At 45.3% G+C, this 23,025-nt stretch overlaps 1 protein-coding gene across 1 annotated transcript in view; it reads left to right on the top strand.

The window, feature by feature from the left end:
- Positions 1-23,025, top strand: part of GALNS (galactosamine (N-acetyl)-6-sulfatase) — a 40,278-nt gene that overhangs the window by 13,042 nt on the left and 4,211 nt on the right. Inside the window, exons 9-11 of the mRNA XM_010008419.1 lie at positions 4,099-4,235; positions 6,784-6,886; positions 15,421-15,542. Of these exons, the coding sequence (XP_010006721.1) occupies positions 4,099-4,235; positions 6,784-6,886; positions 15,421-15,542 (362 nt within the window). The remainder of the gene's footprint in view (positions 1-4,098; positions 4,236-6,783; positions 6,887-15,420; positions 15,543-23,025) is intronic.

The raw sequence follows: 23,025 nt of genomic DNA, 5'->3' as shown, positions 1-23,025 counted from the left end.
TTTCCCTGACATAGCACAGTGGAGAGGCTCATGTTTGTTAGTACATTTTGGCTTCTTTTCTGTGTCTTACAGAGTCTGTAACTTCAATGTGTTCCTGACTGCAAGTTTAAACTAGTCAGCCTAGGTCCTGTGTAATCTAAGTAGCTCTAAACTGTGAGAAAACTGCTTCAGTGTCTCTCATTGCTCTTTCTTTTCATAAGAGCTGAAGAAAACAAAGGTTTGGGAGCACTGAACCAGGGTGGAAGCAAAAAGCTGCTCAGGACTACCAAGCACAAAGGGTCAGCTCCTCCTCCCTGCTCCGGGATTGCTCCCAGTGCAGTGGTTGTTCCTTTCCAGTGTGGACGTTTTGAGAAGCAGGCAGAGGGGCAGTGACTGCTCCAGTTGGGACAACAGAAAAAAGCCAAAAAAAGAAAGGACATGTGTCTCTGGGCAGTGAAATCCAGTGATTGGGTGGAAGGCTCAATCCACTGATGGGAACTGGCAGTTCATTAATAATCTTATTAATATATAGTGTGGGGGGTTGCTTCTATTCATACATTTGTTTGCTGAACTAAAGAAATCCCATTTTATTTAAACAAAAGAAGTTAGGTGGCAGGCTTGTGAGCACTTCACAAGATACTGATAGAGGGTAGGATAATTGGTACAGCTGGCTGATCTGCAGGTTTGGGGGGGAGAGGGTTGCCTCAGGAGTGCAACTTGCCCTCGGCATCAACATTCAGTGAATTCTGGTCCCTCGTCAGGAATATTTATTCACCCACAGACAGCCTGGCTGCAGTTTCCTCCTCAGCTACGTTTTCCAGGTGAATTCACAACAAATCAGCACTTCACATTCCCCACATCACATCTGCCTTCTGGAAGGATCCAGCTGGAAAAAAAAAAATAGAAAAAAAATGATATTCTGTTGGTATTTGAATCTTCCTCCTCTCTCCCCTCACCCTCCTCCCCTTCCTCTCTCGTGCCTGCTTCCTGAAGGAGAAAAGAACATATCAACCCAAAGACAGCATTGCAACCTTTTCTTCACTATCTCCCATGGGGCACAAATTGAAATTGAATTAGACAGGGATATCAGGTCTGCTCACTGTGATAACTGTAAAAGGATTTTATTTAAAAACACCCTGACATTTGTTCACCCAGTTTCAAATATTTAGCTTTCCCCCTTTCCATTCCTGGCGGGGGCGACTTTATTAATTGTCGCCTTTGATTCAGAGTTAAAGCTTGAAAGCCCTGATAACAGCACTGCTGACTATTTCTTCTAGTGACGTGGCCCACAGCAAAAGGATTTCATTTTCTTAAAGATGTTCTGTGTACACTGAGAGTTTATTAAAAACGAGGGGAGAGAAGGAGGAGGGGGGGAAAAATCCGTTCTTACGTGCGTAACACCGGCTGTTTCTCACTGATAGGAGCAATATCTGATCTCACTCTTCTTTTATATATTATTTATTTTCTCTGGGCTGTTGCCCTCTCTGGGTTTTTCTTTTTCTTTTCTTAAAAAAAAATAATAAAGAAGTGGGAAAGCCAACTAGAATGAAAGAGCACTGTTGACAGGAGAAAATGGTAATTTTTTTGTATTTTCCTCTGAAAATACTTCAAAGTTTTATATAAATATTAACCTTTTTTTTTTTTCCTCCCTTCCCCTTCTTCGATGTGGTGCTGCAGAGCACAGATAAATCCAAGTGGCTGTGGCATGGGCATTTAATTTCCCTAAGAAGTTTTCTCTGCTTCATGGAAAAATGTTGTCTGAGACCAGAAAAGTAATTGGATGATTAAAGAGAGTCATCTACGTCTGGTTATGGTTAATAAGGGCCAGGACAAGAAGACCATGGTGGCCCCACAGGATTGTCACAAGGCGACGTGTAAATTAGGTGATATTAGAGGCACGAGTCTGAGGTCAGCAGTTGCCTCTTGCTGCCTGTTATCAAAAGATTGAGGCGAGGGAAGGGAGTGACAACAAGAAAAGGGACTTTTTGGATTTACCTTCTAAATGGTGAGCGACCTAATTACAGAAAGTCTGGGGCCGGTTCGCCCGCCGCGCCTGCCGTGGCAGTTGTCAGGGGCAGCGCGGGCTGGATCTCCTCTTCCTGAGACTTGGGAGCTCTGCATATGGTGCTGTGCTGACCCCACAGCTCTCCCAAAGTGTGCTGGGGGGAATCAGCTGGCAGGTGAGCCTGTGGGGGACTGAGCACCCATGCTGAGATTCTTGTAATCCCCTCTGGCTTCAGCAGGAGCGTGGCGTTCCCAGCACCGGCGGCTCAGGAGGGTGTCCCGCTCTGTAACGAGTGAGATGATGGTTTGGGGTTGTTTTTTGAACATGATGTGTTGCTTTTTTTAATGTCAGTCATTGAGAGCACATTTGAGAGCAGAGAAGAGCCTGTGCAAGGGGAGAGCCCCACCCTCAATCCCATGGATGACATGGCCAGCCTTGGCTCTCCCCAGCAGTTCACACCTTTGCCAAATGGCCCCAGGGAGAGCTAGAAGCAGGGTTACCCCATCAGTTCTGTGTCCTCCAGAGGGAACTCCATGCATCCATCTGCTTTTTGTGAGGGATTTGTGGGCTCATCTCTTTGTCACCATCTACAAGGACAGGCTGAACACCACCTTCTTCAGGGGGCTTAACCATAAGTGTCCAGGACCTGCAAGATTATCTGGTCTTGGTCAACTCATCCAACCGCTTTTCTGGGCCAGGGTTTCCATGGTCAGGTTTCCTCTTGTGCACAGGGCTTTGCACTTTGATTTCTTCTGGAGAGTTGTGGAAGTGTTGCTGCATGCAGCTTTAATATTATGTGTTCCTGCCAACACCTTTTGATGAATGAAAGCCATTAAAATTGGAAATTACTGTAATCAAGTGATGTGATATTGTAATGCTAAACTTGTAATCAGTCCCTTGCATGTTGCTTTCTCCAGTTTCTTTTCTTTCTTTTTTTAAAGCTTGTTAATTCTTCCTTTGAGTGTTCACTTTTTCAGCCCAGCCTCTTAATAAAAGGCTTTAGTGTCCCAGCAAAAAGAGCATTTTCCCTTATTTATTTTTTTTTTCTAGAGCTAACATCTCACAAAAATTAATTTATCACATTATCATTTGTTGTTGGATTTAAGTAATTAGTGTCAGCTTCCTGGCTGGGGGTCTGTTTGTGTATAGGAAGAGGATTCAGAGATAAAAAAGTCTTTGATAGTCCCAGCCTTGTAATATTCACACTGACCTAGATTTGAGTCAGAAAGTGCTGCTGTACTTACAGATGTGGGATGTATCAGATGGCTTTTTATCTCCAAACAAGTGGGGTGGCTGAAAAGGCTCTTTTCACGTGGTGTCTCCTGCTTGTGCATCCTGGTGCAAACCAGTCCTGCTCTTGATTTGAATGTATCTGCTTCACTTGAGTGTGTTCCAGGCTAATTAAATATCCTGCAGCAGACAACTGTGACATGGCACAAGGAGGATGGGAGCAAAGAGTCAGAACAGCCTTTGTAGGGGTTTAAAATATAAATAATTAAGACCAGAGTGATAAGTAGGGCTTCCAATTAAGGGAAAAAAAAAAAAAAAGGAAAGCTTGAACATCTCTTTTGGAGCCAAACCCAGATGTTTTTCTCCCTTATTAAAATATATACTAAAAATACCACAACTTTACAGTTCTTGAATTGTTGGAAATGGTTTGCAGATGAAGTCATTGAGCTCTTTTTGTTATTATCCATCCATCCCTGTGCTTTCTGGGAATTCTCTCAGGGTATTCTGGACTCCAGAGATGACCCAGAGCAGGAACAAATCAAGGGCTTTTTTTTTCTTCTTGTTTTAAGTGCTGATTTTTCAATCCACCGATGACTTGGAATATGCTAAGTTAAGTCTAGCTCTGTAAAGTGGATACATAGAAGTGAGAAGAAAGAGGAAAATGAGAAAATGAATCAAAATGCAAATGCTCCCTAGAAGTGGAGAACTATGAAGCCTCCCCTTTCATGTATTGTTGTAACAGGAGGGTTGCTGGTGACTGCAGCCCCGTAAAGGGAGGGTGCTTAGCAGTGCTTCAGGAAGCAATACTTGGTGGGAACCAGCCTGTTCCTTTTTGGCTTTTACTGAAAGTCTTTTTGCATAACGTGTTCCTGTTGGTTTTGCAGGTCAGCCATCAGCTGGGCAACGTGATGGATCTCTTCAGCACCAGCCTCTCCCTGGCGGGGCTGGAGCCTCCTGCTGACAGACAGATTGATGGCATCGACCTTTTACCTGCCATGGTGCTGGGCAAGCTAATTGACAGGTTAGTTATGAGCCCAGAGCTCTGGCTCTTGCTCCAAACTGAAACGATGCCAAATGTTGGCTGATTTTTATGTTTTTTTCAAGTCAGGTTCATGGAAATACTTTTTATAAAGGGAATGGTGTGTCTTCACTGCTGCTCAGTGGAGTGGGGCTTTTCGTGGTGTGCTGATCCTCTGGTGGTGCAGGCAGAGGTGGGATTTCCTGACATGTGGCATCTTGCCATGCAGAGGAGTCTGGGGACAGATGAAAATGTCAGGGGGTTAGCAGGGATCGCTGGGACAACATATGGCAATAGGGAAGATAAAAGCCTGAGAATTGTAGCTTGGGTAGAGGAGAATACATTATTTATTACTGGGAAAACATCCAAGATGATGCCCCTGCTTGAGAGAGGCTGCAGGTAAAGGCTGGACTGCTGCAGGTGATTTGGAAGCCCACCTGCTCCCAAGATCCTGCTTCTGTGGGTGCTTTTGCAAGTATAAATTTGAATTAAAGACCCTTATGGGCATGGGGTAGTGCTGTCAGCTGCTGGGTACTAAGATTTGACAGCAAATATCCCTGGCTTTCTTGTTGGAAGGTCAAGAGGGGTCTTGTAGTTGTGATTTTGATCAGGAATTTGGCAGCCTGGGAAATCTGAATACAACCATATTGTTTGTCTGTGAGACAGCAAGGAAACGTATGCATGGAAAACATATTGGAATTTTTTTCTGTGTTGGTTGTGAGCCTTTGTTCTGTAAAGCTGCCTTTGTGCCTGTTAAGCAGGAAGCACCGTGTGCAGTGTGACCTGAGAGCTCAGCTGGTGACATGAGGGGTTGCAGGTGCCTCAAACAGTCTGTCCCATCTTCACTTCTGAAAGTGTATAATGTTTCTTTTGAAAGAGAATTTCATTGCAGCCACCTACCCCTTGTGAAACTGCAATTTGTGTTACAGTAATTGTCACTCCACATTATGGCTTTTTATTATTATTATTCTTTCCCCAGGCCTGACCAGGTCCCAGTTCCTACAGCCCCCAAAAGCTTCCCAGGAGATGCAGTTGTTGTGTTCTTTTAAGCTCAAAAACGAAAATGTGAATAGGGAAAAAAGACATTGGTAACAACAGAATTTTGAGTACAAGCTGTAATTCTCTTTCAAACATGGAAAGTATTTCTTTTTTAAAAAGCAAAAAACCTTACCCCACACCTTCCCCCAAAGTCATAGCCTGTCAAATAGCAGCTGTTTATGGCGAGGGAAAAGGAGACAGGAGTACTTTGTGGCATATTTTTGGGGGGCTTTTTATTTTGTTAATGGGACTGGTTTAGATCAGGTTCTGCATTTTGGCATATCCCTCCAGCTGCCTTTATCTCACTGGCATTTTGGGTGTGTTAAGGATGCAGGAGGAGGCTCTGCTGCAGCCCTGTGTCACCTCTGTTCACAGGCAATTCCTGGGGAAAAAGAAGAGAGGCTCATTATTTGTGCAAGGAACCTGCAGGGTTCCTTGCAGGGGAGGCTACAATTTTAAAACAGGAGAGATGTGAGGCCACTCCTGATGTTCAGATGTGAACATTTTCATCTTCTCTTGCATTTAGAGCCTGTTTTTTCAAGGTGGCATCACCAGAACGAGTAGTTTTGCCGAGTGACATCTCTGAGTGAAAGACAAAGATCTATGTACCCTAAAGCTAATGATAAATGGATTCACCATCTCGCCCTGTCAGCAGCCTGAAACAACTAGAGAGGGCTGACTGTGCCTGATGTCCTTCTGTGATGAGCTGCACCAACAAATCAAACCTCTCTCCTGCAGATAGTCTGTCTCAGTAAAATTTCACACTGTTCCCTTAAAAGACAAGAGCGTGTTGCTGGGGAACCTGACAGGAACACTGCTGGGGTGCCCAGGGAAAGGGTGGTGCATAGAACAAATTCTCTGAGGAAGGTGCATTTCTCACATGTATTTTTAATTAGGAGAGCCTTGAGGAAAAAAAATGCTGTTTTCAGTAATATGCTTAGATGGTGCAAAGAGAGGTTTGGGGTGGGGGGAAATGGACAGGAGTTCAAAGCAAAGCTTGTCTGGCTGCCAGGTTTTTTTCATTGGGACTTTTTCTGAGATGGCATCCAGAGCAGGCCCAGCATCTGGTGTCCCCTGGCCACCCTGTCTGTGTGACACTAACAGCACATAGCTGCCCTAAAGAGGAGGCTGAGCATCACACAGTCTGTGAATGCCTGTTTCTGTCTCTCTCTCTCTCTCTCTCTCACACACACAAACCACTTCTGAGACATTTGGTGCTTAAATGGCCACGCTCTGTAGGGAATAACCAGGTCTGATAGTTCAGGGATTAACAATCCCTGGCAGCCAAGCTGTATCATGTTTCATTCGTGCACCGTGTGAGCTCTCAACTTGATGAACACTTTCAAAAATGTTAATTGAAAACCTTGCAGTGGAGACTATGAGGAAGCAGCCTGTTCCTGCCTGATAGCCGTGGGGAGCCAGACACCAGGAAAGTGTTTGTCTCCCTTATCAGCGAGGCTGCCCCAGCCCCACGTGTTGGTGTTTCTCATGCAGCTTTTGCTCTGCTCCTCAGGCCCATCTTCTATTATCGTGGCAACGAGATGATGGCAGTGAGAGTCGGGCTTTACAAGGCTCATTACTGGACCTGGAGCAACTCCTGGGAGGAGTACAGCAAGGTAACTGGAGTCGGTGCTGCACCCTGGCCTCTCTGCTTCTCCTGGGGGAAAAGCAAACCTCTAAAGCTGAGTTTTGAACTGGGGATGGTCACTGGGCTCTTGCAAGCCAGCCTTTTATTCACAGCCTCTTACGAGCCAGCAGATCTGCTGCAGAATCTGAGGGGACTGGTGGCACAGCATCCCTCGACTGGAATTGGGGACAGGCAGAGGAAAATGAGCAAAGTTTTCCTCAGGAAGGAGGAGATGGGGCAGGTCCTGATCTCTTCACTCCTGTGAGCAATGACAGGACTTGGGGAAATGGCAAGGAGCTGAATCAGGAAAGGTTTATGTTGGATATCAGGAAAAGGCTTTCCACCCAGAGGGTGGTTGAGCACTGGAACAAGCTCCCCAGGGAAGTAGGCACAGCACCAAGGCTGCCTGAGTTCCAGAAGCTTTTGGATTATGCTCTCAGGCACATGGAGTAATTCTTGGGGTGCCCTACACAGGAACAGGAGTTGGACTCGATGAACCTGATGGTACCCTTCCAACTCAGCATAGTCTATGATTCTAAGTCTGAGTTGTTCTGAGGGTATTCCCTTTAATCAGCACTTAATGCCCCTTAATATTAAGCTTCTTTCCCTGGTGAGCTTTCATGTGTGCCCTTACAAAGCTGGGGTCTGATGCCAGATTGATCATGTATCTCACAACACCCAGTACAAAAGGCCTGGTACCCTGAGCTATTTCAAAGCAATAGGGATGAGTTTATTGTTTAATGGGTTTTTTTTGTTCTTGAAAAGGAAAAGAAAAGCTGTAGGAACTGCACAGTGGGAAGAACAGCAGTTGTTGAAAACAGCAGAGTACATGTGTTTAATCTATTATCAGCACTTCTGTGAGCCTGTATCACTCTGTAAGATGTTCTACACTTTACTTGCCAAATAGGCACAGCTTTTGTAATTTCCTGGCTGATCTTCTCACAATTGGATGTTAAGCACTAGTATTTTTCTTCCTTTGTATCTTTCTAGCTTCAGACTCAGGTACTAAACTCTGGGGCATTCCTTGAATGGCAGGTTCACACATGTGCCTTGCTGATTATACCTTCAGACATGAACTAAATGCATCATGGCACAGCTCTCAGCAGTGGTGACAGCAGGCTGGTGTTGGGGAGGGGCTGTTTGTCTGATTTTTTTTTAATGTTCGTTGTTAGTTGTTTTCCTTTTTTAACTTATCGTGGGTCCTCAAGGCATCACAGGTGCAGAAATAAGAGCTGATGACATTTGTGGATGTAAAAGTGCACAGTTTCTTTCATTGGGATGTCCTGGGGGTAGAAGGAAACGTCAGCTCCAAGGGAGTCATTTACATTCAGGGCTGTAAATACCTGCATTTGTCTTTTTAAGACTCTAATGCTCCAGGAGTCAAAGTTTCTGTTTTTCATGGAGTAAGAAGGAAAGTTGGCTTCAGAAATGCATTGCAGGCTCTGTCTCAGTGCTGATTCTATCCAGCTCAAATGAGATAATGTGTTTATCTAGGTCAGTGTGTGAGTAAAGCCCACATATCACCCATGGCATTGCACGGAGGGTTTTCCCTGTGAGAGGCAGTGGGAGCTGGGATGTCCCTGTGAGTGGGTGTGGGCTCAGAGGGAAGCATGTATATGGGAGATCATGTCCCATGTCAGTAACTGCTCTCTGTTGTAATACAAGCACATGCACATGCTTCCATACCTATTGGGGGAATAAACAAACATCTGCATTGATCTAAACTTAGTTGGACATGTCTGAGTGTGTGTGTAGCTGTGGTGATGGGGACCAGTTACCCATTTCAAAGATTCTCCTACTGTGAGCAATGGCAGTTGTGCAATTAAGGAGTATTTCTTTCTTTCTTAGTCTCTGTTTAACTACTGTCTGATAAAAGTCAGCAAATTATACTGTACATCAGAGAGATGATTAAAAATTCACTGACTTCCCTGCAGCTTGGATCACATGTGGTTGATGTGGGTACAATTGGAGCACATTAGTGGACAGCCCAGCCATTAACAACATGCAGAGGAAGCTGAGGCTGAAATTTGTTCCAATTCTTCTCATGTCCTTGAGCCATTAATTACAAGCCTTGCAAGTTTAAAAATAGAAATAAATCAGAATGCAGAACAGTTCCACAGTCCTGAGACCTGTTTCAGGAGTTTTATACCTTGTGAGACAGTTGCCTCTTTCAGTGACTGGTGTTCTCAGCTGTATTGATATTGGGCTACTGTTGTGCTGCCAGAATTTGTTCATTTCATTTGAAAAATATATTTAAATAGATCCATGTGTGTGGCATTAGTAATTCTGACCATGGACAGGTTTGCTCTTCAAGAAGCTTGATTTCCATCCCAGTAGAAATTCAGCTAATGAGGCTGTGTTAATGGTATAATCTTTTGCATGGATCCTCATTTCATTGTGAATCCAATGTGATTTATGGAACTTCCAGATACAAAACTCTCTACATCCAAAGGTCCAAACTCAGACCTGGAATAAACAAGACAGAGCTGGTTGGCATGCCATTTGTAAGAGGTCTGAAGTTGGCCAGATGTGTCAAATCAGCTGTATGCAAATTTGAAAGAGGTTTGTTTTATGGGTAGTTGACTATCTCATTATTTTGAAAGATAAATGGCACGTTTTAGACAAAACTCCTTTTGCTTTCAAAATTCCCTTGTTAATTGACAGAGTGGGAAGTCCCTGATACAGAAAACTTGCACTGTTTTTGATCCCCACACTCTGCATTTTTGTTTGACTTTATAGGTGGGATGATACCACTAAAGCAGCCGGGACAACAATTTCATGTTGTTATTGGAAAATGTGAAATTGCTGCATGTCCTGTGTCCATTTAGGACTATCAGGTCTTCCAGGATTAACTAGAAAGAATGGGTGCAATTTTGGCCTCCAACCTGGCAAGCCATGTATAAGTTAGTATAAATTAGTTAAGCAATCAAGTATGTATATACAAATAAAAATGTACCAGAGAGACAGAGCTCACAGAAAGCAGAGCCTAGGAAAGCAGCACAGGGATAGGAATGCTTCCCTCCATATGGCACTTGGAATATTTACACTGGAAAGATCCCACACAAGCAGCACACAGGTTCAGTCATCTTAGGCTCCCATGACATTAACATGCCCTTCCTGATCTGCATCCTCTGCCTTATGGCCTGGGATTAAAATTTGTCATCCTGCACAAAGATGAAGTGTGCTCTTCTGTTCTGCCTGGTTTTTGTTTGTTTATTTGGTTTTTAACCCCCCGAGCAATATTTTTTCTAGTCTGACTCCTCTCATAAGCTCTTGTAGTCTTTCTCAGTGCTGGAGGATACCTCACTGCTGTCTTTTCTGCTGGCTGAACTTGTTTGCTGGGTATTTTCCATTCTTGGATGGTTAATCTCTTGAAAGCATAGAGGGAAGGCTCGCTCAGGAGAAGCAGGTCCCACTCTCTGGGACACTTTTCCTGTAGGTGATTATTTGGGTCTGTTTAGATGGCTTCCATCTCCTTTGAGGTGGCTCATGTTTACATGGTTTGACATCTCTGCCATTCAAGAGGTGATCAGTGGGACAGGAACAGATGAAAGGAAACTCTACTTGGAAAATATGTATATATTTTTAAGTAGTAAAAGATTTTAAAAGAGTTTGGTAGTGGGACAGAAATCTTCCCCCCTGCACAAGGGCTGGCTCCCTGTTGCTCTGGGACTGGTGGGTGTCACACAGAAGCTTTTCCACTATTGTTGACCACCTTTCTTCTGGTAGCAAAGATCAGCAGTGATAAAAACAGCTGCATGTGGTGGGTGTTGGAGCAGAAGTTAGAACTAAGGTAAACCTGAGGAGATCCCTCTCCTGGACAGCATAACACACATGACTTTTACTGGAAGTCTGCCATAAAATGCTGCTCCTGTTGCTCTCATCATCCATCGTTTCAGCACATAAGTCATGCTTGTTTGTTTCCAAGTTTGAACTGGATTGCAAGCCTGATCTAGTTGAAGATGTTCCTGCTCGCTACAGCGGGGTTGGACTAGATGACCTTTAAAGGTCCCTTCTGATCCAAACCATTTGATGATTCTGAGTCCCTCAGGAACTGCCTGATCCAATGTTCTGTAGAGGAGCAGAGGTATGAGCTGGCAGGGAAGAGAAATGTCCTTCTCTCTGGCTGCCACGGAGAAGAGAAAGGATCTGAGGCTCTGCAGCAGGGAATAGTTCTTGTGCCCTCCAAGAGCAGTGATGCAAGAAGGGGAAATAATAATGAAGAAAAAAATGTGGAAAACGCCCTTTGGTTCCTTGGAGAGTGGCTGATAACATCCACCTTTCTGCTGGCAGCCTAATGTCCTCTCAGCAGCCTCCAGTGGTTTTTCAGGAAGGCTCCTGTGTCTTTAAATGATTGGTGTAGGTGCCTGCCAGAAGACCCTATTGTTTTAATGTAAAATGCCAGAGGGGTTATTCCTGCCCATCCTGTCTGATTGCCCTTCTCCTCAACGTGAGGGGATCGATAAAGCCTTTTCTGCAAGGGGGATGTGAAGTCAAGTAGAACCTCACAAATAATGACATTTGATTGTGGTCCTCTGAGCATCTGGGCCAGGCATTGATCGCTTCTGCCTGAGAGCCGCCGGCGGCCTGCTGATCTGCCCATCTTTTGGGGTCTCTTCCAGACGGTTAACACATTAGAAGCAATTTTTGTTCCACGGGGTTGGAGCCTGGCAGTCACACTTCCAGGTGTCTGCTCGTTCCAAGCTCTGGCTGGGGAGGCTTTTGCTGGGAATCGCCAGGAGAGCGAGAGCGGCCGCTTACCCGCCCCGTGGCGAACAGCAAGAAACAACGTCCCTGGCTTTAATTAACTGCTGTTCTTTTCACTTTCCAGTATTAGTACAGTTTTGCTGCTCTGGGTTTTGTATGGTAGAACAATGGCCAGAGACAGAGCCCAGCTCTGCTGCTCCACTATCAAAATCCGCAGCCGCTTGTCAAGTCGGAGGGATCTGGGATAGCGCCAGGGTGACGAATTGCCAGAGGGCTTATGTTAACACAAGTGGTGATTCCATCACTTGGCCCAGAGCCCAAACTGGCAACCAGCTGGATTTGTCTCATGTCTATATTGACATAGCATCTGTGGTCCATTTGCTCTGGAAATTAAAGCATAAGCTGTGCAACCCACTAGCTGCTAGATCATGAGGATGGAAAAACAATCCAGGTTACAGCGTTGCTGGGGAGAAGGGCAGGAAGATCTGCTCACTGAAAGGTCTGCCTGATGTGCCAGAGATGTTTGGATTGTTTTGGTGTCCTTTTTAGAAAAAAACAGGATTGCTGGAATTTCTCCTACAGCAAACGGGTCTTGGGGGGGTTGCAAAACACTGTGCCTGTGCAAGAGACAGGGTGCAGGAGCTGAGCTATTTCTGGTTGCCATCTGATGCTCATCCGTGGGCTCCCTTAGCAGGCATGGAGCTGATGTGCTCCAGATAAGATCTTTTGGTTTGGCTTTCATGCTTCTATAGTGGAGGAGAAAAGCTCCAAGAATTTGCTTCAACAGCATAAGTGACCTTTCTACTTTGATGGGTGTTACCTGTAAACCTGCAAATGACCTTGGACAGCATGTAAACCAAGTGCTGTGTCCAGCTATTGATCCTTGCATGTTGTTACTAACAGGCTGCCAAATAAATAGCTTGAAGGAAAGAAGGAGTAGTTGATTTGGGTTTGGCTATCCTGGTGGGTAGAGCAGGCACAGCTGCCCCTTTGCTCTTCTCCCACAGAACCTAGCCTTATTTTGGAGTGAAGTTGCCATCCTGTTGGCAGTGCCAGGGGCCTGAAGCCCGGAGAGCTCCTCTGCTGCCTGTGGAATGGAGTGGTTTTTGCTCCAGCTGGGAACCTGGCACATCTGCATTTATTGCTAAAGCCTGCAGTGTTCTTGGGGTACATAGGGCATGTTGGCAGCTCAGGCTTTTGCAAAGAAAAAAAACCACACACCTTTTTTTATTATATTTTTTTAATGAACATCAAGGAATGATCCAAAATGGTGTCAGGATTTAAAATTACCTTCCAGAAGCGAGTCCCCTTCCTCACCAGGCCTGTTGTCCTGCAGCCTGCAGGGTAGCTCCTTCTTTCCCCTCCAAGACATACACAAGAAGTTTAGACATGTCCCTCCACCCCAGCACCACACAGGACCAAATTTGCATACTTTCCAAGCAACCAGAGGCATTGTCCAGATGCTCCAGAGTGGGGATTGTCTCGTCTCTAAACACATCTCAAATCTCAAGCAGATTTAACTTACACTGGTTTTGCTCCAGAAAAGAAAATAAATCCAGACTTGGGGATCCCAGACTTCCAGTTCACTGGTATAGCTGATTTTTCTCTTTCTACCCTGACAACTAAAAATGCTTTAACTTACAAAAAAAAAAGACATAAATTTGTGGATGATGAGTTAAGGGACAGAACAGCAGGCTCCTCTGCCTGTATCTGTAGGTATTAATTTCTGTGGTGCTGGTCAATGCCCTGTTTTGGAGTGTGAGGATATCATTTTACCTCTTATTTTATGCTCTTTTGCTGATGAGCAGGTAGAAAATACTTTAAGCTCTCCCTGAAGGTTGGGTATTGGCAGTCACACAGGACATAAGAAGAGTAATAGTCAATTTTATTCGTGGAGATAAACTGAAGAGGCCTTAGAAATAAATTTAAAGGGTGGTTCCAGCCATATTTAAAGAGAGTTATTTATCAATGGTATAAAACTCTATGCTTGATTTTCTTTTTTTTGTTTAATTTTCTTTTTCTTTCTTTCTTTTCTTTCTCTATTTTATTTTTTTCCCAACAAATTGCTTTTGAAGAGGGCATTGAGTGCTCAGGTTAGAAACACAGGCAGCTTTTGGCTAGTGGTATCAGATAAGTAGTCACAGCCCTTTCTTTCCTGGGAGTCTCTGGGATGTTGCCTGGGCTGTGTTCTGGACTCTTGGCTACAAGGAATTTATAAGAAGCAGGAGATAAAATGTAAACAGAGCAATGTATAAATAAATACCCAAGAGACTAAAATCTTCTTTCAAACTGAAGCATTTGCAGCCAAAGAGCATTGTACCAATTAGCAGGCTCTTAATTAAATTGCTTGTTTGATTTGCATCCAAGTTATAATTTGGATGTTATGTAGGCTTTGATACCTTTTCATTAACTGCTCCTTTTGAGGGAAAAAAAAATGTAAAATCTATTTTTCCCTGTGTGTTTCAGAGGCCTGTGGCATCACAAGGTGGAAAGGTCAATCATTTTTGTATCCATTTAAAGTCCATTATTGGTAGGGCCACTACAACCTATCAAGCAACTCTCTTATTTTTCCAGTCAGTGATTCAGGAATCTATAGCTCTGTGCAGATAAATGGGATTTCATGGGCTTCTAAACTTCTTGCTTTATTGAAAAGCAGAATATTAACTGCTCCACTGACCAGCTGTTCATTAGAAGCACGGGATATTTTTAGAAAATTGTTTGCCAATCAAATCCTACCAACATCTGTAGAGAGCCTTTTCAGTTTGTTTTATAAGCAAATGCTACAGCTGCTTTCCCACCTCCATTGAAATATTCCCATTTACCTTCTCTCCATGTCTCTGTCTGTGTCTCGGGGCATTTTGAGGTGCTGTGAGGAGCCCAGCGTGGCAGCTGGAATTGCAAACCTGAGCCTTAACAAGTCCATTTGGTGCTGCTCCTGGCTGGTCTGTGGGGTCTCCTGCTCTGTTTGCTCTTCAGGAAAACTGGTGCTTTGCATTTCTTGCTGTTCCCAGGCACTAAAGGGGGTCTGTTCACCCTCAGAGTTGCAGGCCAGGCTCTGGGGAAGAGGGAGCTCCACAGCTGGCTGAGGACCAGGCTGGCAAGGTGACCAGGGGCAGATGCAGAGAGCTCTGCTCTGGGCCTGTGAACAGACACCCTGCTCTGTGGCCCCCCACGTCTGTAACCCATTGCTGCTAGCAAGGGGGACTGCCACTGCTGCTGCCCTTCATACCTACTGCTGGGAAAATCCCAACTTCTGGCCCCCTAGATGGGAATGTCAGTGACAGGAATGTCTCCAGGCTTACACAGTCCTTTCAGCCCCACCTGCATTCCCAGGGGAGTACCTCAGTACCAGCCTGCTAGGAAGCAGATCAGCAAATGCACCTGTTTCTTCCAGATTAACCAGACTCCTCTGGGACTGTTGCTTTTTGGTCAGAACTGCCAAGTGATTTGATCCTCTCTGTGGATTTTGAAGCCATGGAAATCAGAGAGAGCAGATACTTTCCTTGTGCAGAACTCGTACGATTAAACAGTTTCATTTCTGTCTTCTGTTTAGTGAATATTTTATAGAGTTGTTTGTTTTTTTATATAAGGCAAAAAATGTATGGTCTGCTCCAGCTTTTTTTGTCAGGATAATGCCACTGTCTGCTGATATTACCCCATCAGATCAGAATCCATTTTGCAGACTGACACAGAGATGCAGTTTAAACTAGTTCTGGGTTTTGTTGGTATATTGGAACAAGATGCTGAAGAAAGTGGCATCAGCCACTCCCTGCTCCTCCCCCTGCTCCACCTTGACTTCTGTCCTGTGCCTTGCAGGGTGTTGACTTCTGTCCTGGGCAGAATGTTTCTGGAGTGACAACCCATACACAGGAGGAGCACACTAACCTGCCACTGCTTTTCCACCTGGGGAGGGACCCTGGAGAGAAGTACCCTCTAAGGTGAGTCAGTTAACAAAGACCTGAGCACTCTCAGCATTGTCAGCTGATAGAATTCATGTACCTTGGTAGCTGCTGCTTGCAGTCTGCTTGAGAACTGGCAGAAAGTTGTTTCTGGTGAGAGCAGTGAAGGGAAAGGAACAGATCTTGGATTCACACAGTCGTGTTAGATGGATGGTGCACGTATCCATGGCTCAGCTTGTCAATCTAGGGGTCCTTATTCTGTGTCCTGCCACCCCTGGGGGAGGAGGCAAAACACCCTTGTGGACAGGACAGGACAGAGGGCAGGGCAGCTCTGGAATAAAGCAGAGGTGCTGGTGAGTGTGTGCATTGGAGTTGTGATTCTCTGTGTGTTTTGGGAAGAAGTGTCTGGTGAGCTCTGCATCCTCTGCAGTGCTTTGTCCTCTGTGCATTGGAATCTGTGGAAGGCAAGTGTGGTGACCTTCCAGTCTCCTAGCCCCTGCTAAAGGAGTTTCTCCAAAGGCTCTTTAGCCACAGGACTTTCTGCCCAATCCTGTTCCCTGCTTCCTCTGGACTGTCTGAATCCATTTTCCTCTAAGCCCACTATTGTAATGTTTATCTCCAGCACACACCATGCCCTGAGAGATTTCTGTTAGGATTTCTGGATCCATCAGCCAGCACAGCTCACATACAAACCTGCCATCTCCAAAAAAGCTCCCAAGGTGTCCCCACCTCCATCCCTCCCTCCCTTCTTCTTTCTCCTGACTGTGTTTTACCCTGCAGCAAAACTAGCTGCAAAAGGGGATGTGCAGCCTGGTCCCCCAACAGAGGCTCCAACTTGGAGAATGTGGAAATAAATAAAGAGAAAACCAGTGGTGCTGTGTCTGCCTGCACAGAAAGGGTTTTGTGCAGCAGCTTTAACAGAGATGTTTTCTGAGCTGACAGGACTGCAATTACTCAACTGTTTTAAATAATTGAGTGGATACAACTCACTCCATTACTTTCAAAAGAACTGAGCCTGTGCTGTCCACCAAGTGTTTGCTCTAGAGAGAGAAGGGAAGGAAAAATATTTTCACTGCTCTCTCACTTAACAGACGAGTACCCTAGAGGTACATTAAGCAGTGGATAAAGCTCTTCAGAAGCCCAGCACCTTAGCTCTCACTTCCTGTTGCATTTCAGCACTAAGGAAAAAAGCAAATCTGCAGCTCTTAAATTTTAAATTCGGCTCAGTAAAACTGTGCTGCTGGGTTGGGGTTCCAGGTGAGACTCTGCCCTGTTCAGATTAACAGCTGTTTTATTTTAGGAAGATGAGTGGATATAGAAATGATCTCCTCTTCCAAAAAAAAAAACAAATGGGTGGCATTAAGTGGCTGTAGTCTGAATTTGAGAGAGAGGAGCTCTTCCCTAACAGGTGTTTGCAGGACACTTGCTCCTTACAACCACCATGAATCAAGCATTGAAATGAATTCCAGTGTTACATCTGCAATCATTTCTCACATGGTTCCATTGATTTTTGGACACTCACAAGCTGTTGCTTTGATGGAATTTTATGGCAAGATTATGACTTGATTATGGAGAGCTGTGCTGTTGTTTAATATGCAGACCCTGATAGAAAGCCTCTTCTAGGAAACGAATCTTCCTTTTCTGCAGCACATTCTGTTGCTATTGTCTTCTCTTTGGTCACAAAACTCCTGGGAAGTGGGTCTCCTATATTGAGTGTGGTAATTAAATTATCCTCATTCATGGAGCTGTTACTGTTGTGTATTTTTATTTAGCTTAATTACCCCCCTTGGCAGACAGCCTGTTGGGAGTCCCCACACTGATGTTTCTCAGAAGGGAATCCAGCATTTCCCTCTGTCCCTTCATGCTGGTGTGTTCCAGCCCCAGGTCTTTGTGTGCACAGTCTATCCTGGCCACATTCCTCTGCTACCCCTCAGGCAGCCTTGAAGGAACAGGGTGGGTTCTTCAGCTCTGTCACCACCTTGGCTCTTCTGGTGCTTCATTATGTTGCCAAAGCTTTTAGAAAAATGTGTGTTGGGCCCCTGATTTATTCGTACCTTTCCCTCTTCTATGCAATCTACTCTTGCCACTTTGCCTTCTTAAATTTGTAGTGGATTGTATTAGTTTTTCTGCTGCTGTGAAGGGAGACCTGTTCTCTCTTTTTTTCTTTCATTTACTCCTTATTTTAGCACAGCCTTTTCTTCTCCCTTCAATTATGTTTATTATCTGTTGTATGACTTGATTTGCATCAGTTTGGAGCAGGGTCACATGCAAAACCACTGGTAAGAGGTTTCATTTCTGGGTGTGAAGGGCAGGCATCACACACTTTGACTTACTGCTTATATATTTGGGCTCCCTTTAGGATCCCAGAGGACCTCAGAGCCAGAGCAGCCTAGAAATCAGTCAACTGTGACAACACTCTTGACTTGCAGGGTGTTGATGTGCAGGCGTTTTCACTTCAGCAGTCTTTAGCTTGTGACATGGTGCACACCAAGGTGCTGTATGACAGGCAGTGAGAGACTTTTTCAAGGCTACCATTTCAGTTCATCACAGAACATGGAGATGAGCCTTTTTCAGCCCTTGCTGGAGAACTGGCTGCTGAAGGGATCACTGAAGATGTGAGTCCTTCAGGATCTAGAGAAAGCATGCAGAGTTTTCAGTTCCCCAGGTTTTGTTAAAGCAGGACAAGTCTTCTCTCTTCCTGACACAGTTCACTGGATTTCCCAGAGCCTGCCTGGAAATAGTATCAGCAAAAGCTTATCTCCCACAGGAGCTCTTTTCACGCAGTGGAAAACTGGTCAGGCAATTACAGGCAGGTCTTGTCATCACCTTGAAGACACAACTGGCAGTTCTGAGCCATGTGGCACTGGCACCCTGCACTTTGACATTCCCCTTCACCTAAGGCTTTGCACACATCCTTCCCTCTAGGAACGGACCCTCCCAACAGGGCTGTGACTCTTCCTTCCTGCTGTTGCCCCTCTGGTTTTGGCTGGATCCCCTCCTGCACCCCAGTTTCTGCCAAAGGACACAGTTGTGTTTGCCCCCTTCGCCTTGAAAGATGATTAGTGATGCTTCTCAGTCTGGATTGGCTCAGCACCCTGTCAAGCTGAAACTTAAAACTGTCCAATGTGGGGGAATCCACCACTTCCCTTGGGAGACTATTCTGATGTTTGATTGTCATCATGGTGAAACCTTTACCTCTAGTGTCCAATTGGAATCTCCCTGGGAACAACTAGTGCTCATCACCCCTTGTCTTTTCCATTTTGTTTCCTCCCTAGATGTAATTACTAGGGGTTTTTGAGTTGTATAAACACTCAGCCCATGGGGTGCCTTTGTCACCAAATCGATCAGAAAGCAGAACTGCAAGATCTGACAGGTCTTTTTCTTTACTAAATTCTGTTATGTTTGGGGTATTGTGTGTCCACAAGTACCACAGAGGGAACTTGGTTCTGTGTTCAGACTGTATGTAACGGATGCAGTGAAATTATCTGTTGGTAACATCTTCACAACCAGTTGTCAGTTTTATTACCCAAGTCACAGATTACTGTTTACATATATCTTTACTAAAACACTTCACTGCCAGTCAGGAAGAACACAAATAATAATATATAGCAAAAGCTGGCAGAGCTTAAAATCCAAGTAACAAAACACCCCCTGCAGACTGAGACAGAGAGAGTGTTTTGAGGCAGATGCCAAAGCTGCAAAAAGAATTTGTAACAGAAATCTCATGGTCCTGTCACTCCCAGGATAGACACACCTGTGTGCCCATGTGTAAATCATCAGGACGAGGTGTCAATCATCAAAATCTAGATGTAAAAAGATGCTGAAAATGCTCTTTAACTTGCTGTGGTTCTGATCTGTATGAGGATGTATTTATGATGGTAGAGAATCGTCCTCTCCTTACAGCTCTGGGTGCTTCAGACCTGGAGGTGAAAGGCTCCAACTACTGCAAGATTAAATGGGAGCTGGAAAACAGTGGGTGAGACAAACCCCCCTCCTTCCAAACTGGAATTTCAGGGTAGGACATGGTGGGGTTAACAGCAGAGCAGGTTACACTGGAGTTGTTTGTCGAAGGAGGAGATGGGAACAGATTGCCAAGGCACAATTACAGTAAATGAAGGAAGCACAGGCCACACCTGTCCCTGGGACCTGGCGCTGAGATCCAGCCCTGATTGGATCCCCAGAGACTTCTCAGAGGTAAAGTGTCAATTAGTGTAATGACCCTGGACTTTGTCCACTCCTTCACTCACTCTGAGCGTAGAATAATTTCATGTACGCTGGGGGATCTCTTTTAGCAGACTCCTCACAACACCACCTGCTCACCCTCTCATTCTTCCAGTGCTATTCCCAGCTCTCCTTCTGCAGGATGGTTGAAGTAGAATACAAAATGCAGCGTGCCCTGGAGGCAACGAGGACTGGAGCTTCATGCAGACCATAATGCCCAAACACCTGTATAGATAATGCCATCTTTTTTTTTTGGAACAGAGGCTGTAGCAAACCCTGCCCTGGCAGCACAGTCCCTGCCTTCAGGGAAACCATGGGGCTCCATGGAAGAGGCAGGGAGGTTCCCAGCTCCGTTAACAACACCGATCACCATGAAGTGATTATCCCCATCTTGCAAACAGATTAGAGGCACTCTTGTGGATTTTGTCTCAAAATGTACTTCTTGAGTAGGGCTGGAGACAGTTTTAACCCCTCCCAGGGGGGGTCATCGCTGCGTGGATGTTGGAGCTTGGTGCACTTGGTGGAGCTAAACGGGTCTGATGAGCAAAACATGAGCCCATCAGAGAGAGGAATGGGAATCTCCATGGGGCCAAGACAGGAAAACCAACCCCCACCAGCAGCATGGCTTTGTTTCTTCATGTTTGTAATTCCAGTTTCACCAGAATGCCAGCCCCAGGGCTGGTGCCATCCTGCAGGCATTGAAGTCCCCTGCTATGCATGGAGATACTGTCTGCATGGGGAAGATAGTCCATGGGTTTAATTGAGGAATCTGACAACGACCTGTGATGATCTCCCAGTATTGAATGACACCTTCCAGCCCTGGGGCCCATCACTGTCAGTGCTTGGACACAAGGAAGACAGCTGCAGTGGGATGTTTTAAGCTGGTGTCAACAGGTTTAGCCAGTTTAAGAGCACTAAGCCCTACTGAGACAAGGTTTATAGGTTAGCAGTAGGACTTGGAGCATAATCTATACATGTTCTTTAGCTTTAGCCAGCTTTGTGCTTCTGTGAGGAGGGCGAGTCTTTTATGTGTGCCAAGCAGTTTCTCTCGTGCTTTTGGGGAAGTCATTCAGCCTGTGCTAAATGCTGAAATAATCTAAAAGTGTAGAAGCTGCAGGGGAGAGCAGTTCAAAACCACCAGGAGCTGAGGTTAGGCCAAGATTTCCTGTCACTGCTGAGCTAGCTGAAAAAGCCAGGAGTGGCCTGAACGTGGGAATTAAAGCAAGAAAGATGATTTAAATGACTGGAGCTACTTTGTTATGCTGCAGCATTCACGTGGCTGAGGTTGCTAACGAGCAGCAACGCTGTGGATAAATGCAGTAGTTAAGATTATAGCAAAAAGAGGTGTTGTGGTTTTTTTCCGTGCAACAGGACTGGCATATTTAGAGCAAAAAGCAGCAGTGGTGACAACACGTTGGTTTTCTTTCATCCAGACCACAGCTGTGTTTTCCACTGGTCTGTCCAGATTATGGCTCATTTGGAATCCTATGTACGAAAAGCTGTTTCGATGGATGAAATTGGGCTGTCTCTTTAGCACTTCCATGTTTGCAAAGAGGCTGTGGAGCTTAATTAGTGAGCTGCAACATTTTATCTTCTGGGTCCACTTCCAAAAGAAGATCATAAATGCTGGAGTGATGACACAAGTATGTGACAGAAATAAACACATTAGATAGTTTCAAGAACAGCAGTAGGAGGCATTACATGATTTGATATCTAGTGTATCTGCTGGACTCTAGCAATTGACTAAAATATGGATTAATTCATATTAATCCTTAATACAAGGATCTTAATAAAGTGTGATTAGCTCGGCTTTGGAAGAGCTTTCAAATCCTGGCACAATAGGGGCCTTGGAGATCTAAACCACTGAAACATACTTGTCTCCCTCAACTGCATTTTGTCTCTGTTGCCATCACTGGAGCACAGAGGCTTTAACTCTCCCAGCCTCCAGCTCAGATGCCCAGCACTGCCTGCATCCCTGCTACTGCAGATCCAGGCAGTTTCCTCCATGTGTTTGTCTCTGGAGCCTTTTCTCTCCGTGGTTCCTCCCGTGTTTCCTCTCCCCTGCATGTCAGCACAGGTTCACATGAAACCCTCTCTGCCTCTTTTCAAAAAAACCTGCTGTGCTTCCCTGCCAAGCAACCTGCTGGGTTTGCAGATAAAATCTTGCCAAACTGAAGGGCCGTTGTTGCCACCAGGATGCAACCCTGGCTGAGCCAAGATTGCTGCCTTGGGTGTCCTCCTCAGAGTGTGAGGCCAGGGTGGCCTTTGGCAGCTCCCAAACTTCTCCCTCTCCCTTGGTCTTCAGAGCCAGCTGCTGTGAGAGCTAAGGTGGGACTCGTGGGGAGAGGAACAAACAGATGCAGGAGCTTTGCAAGTGCAGTCTGAGTGTCAGGGTGGTGGGTTGGGGTCCCACAGCCAGTGCTGGTGACAGCCTCTCCTCTAGGATGCAGCCAGCTGGGTGTGAGAGCAACAGATTAGTCTGCTGGAGCTTGTCATTTCCAATTCCCTTCCGGTTCTCTATCAGCAAAGCTCAGGCCCATCCCCACAATCAGCTTCTCTCTGGATGGTTGCCGAGATGTGATATTTATAGGCTTTACTGGAAACTGTTGGCACATAACTGGGCTTCGAGATGTGATTGTTTTTCAAAGAAGGAAATTAGCTGGAGTGTGGGGCTGGTGGCCAGCTTGGACTGTAAGCAAAGGGAGCCCGAGGTCAGGCCTGAGCTGCATTGTTTCTTTTATCTTCAGAAGCAATTTGCTGCTCTCTGGTTTTGAAGTGACTCTTAATGTGATGGACAAAATGAGATCATTGGGTAGTCATCCTCTATCTTAGAAATACTTGAAGAAATAGTGAAGTACACCCTGCACCACTTAAACAAGTACCTACTGGAGTAACGAAGTGGATAAAAATCTGATCATTTATAACCCTGTACGAGGGCTTGGAGCATGACAGATGGGTCCCAGCTTGGAATAATAAAGCTGTAACAGAAGAATGCAGATGGGGCAGAACCCTGGGGTGGATGTTGCGAAATGGAGGAGGTATTCTTGTCTTGGACAAGTCACTTCTATTCTTCTTCTCCATCTTCCTGTTTGCACAATATTAGTTCATCTTGGTGATGGTGAAGTTCTGTTCACCAACGGTTGCATTTGAAACCCTTAGCTTGAGAGCACTCTTGAAAAACAAAGTATTGACATTACCTTTGTTTCCCTGCAATAAATGCCTCCACGTGATGCACACGTTATGGAAAAGCTCTTGAAAAAGTGGAGGATAAACACACACAGAGAGCTGGGTGACCTCTGGG

This window comes from Chaetura pelagica, unplaced genomic scaffold (assembly GCF_000747805.2).
Source record: "Chaetura pelagica isolate M959 unplaced genomic scaffold, ChaPel_1.0 scaffold232, whole genome shotgun sequence".
NCBI lineage: Eukaryota > Metazoa > Chordata > Aves > Apodiformes > Apodidae > Chaetura > Chaetura pelagica.
Note: the sequence above shows the minus strand (reverse complement) of the source record. Positions and strands in the feature narration are given on the sequence as shown.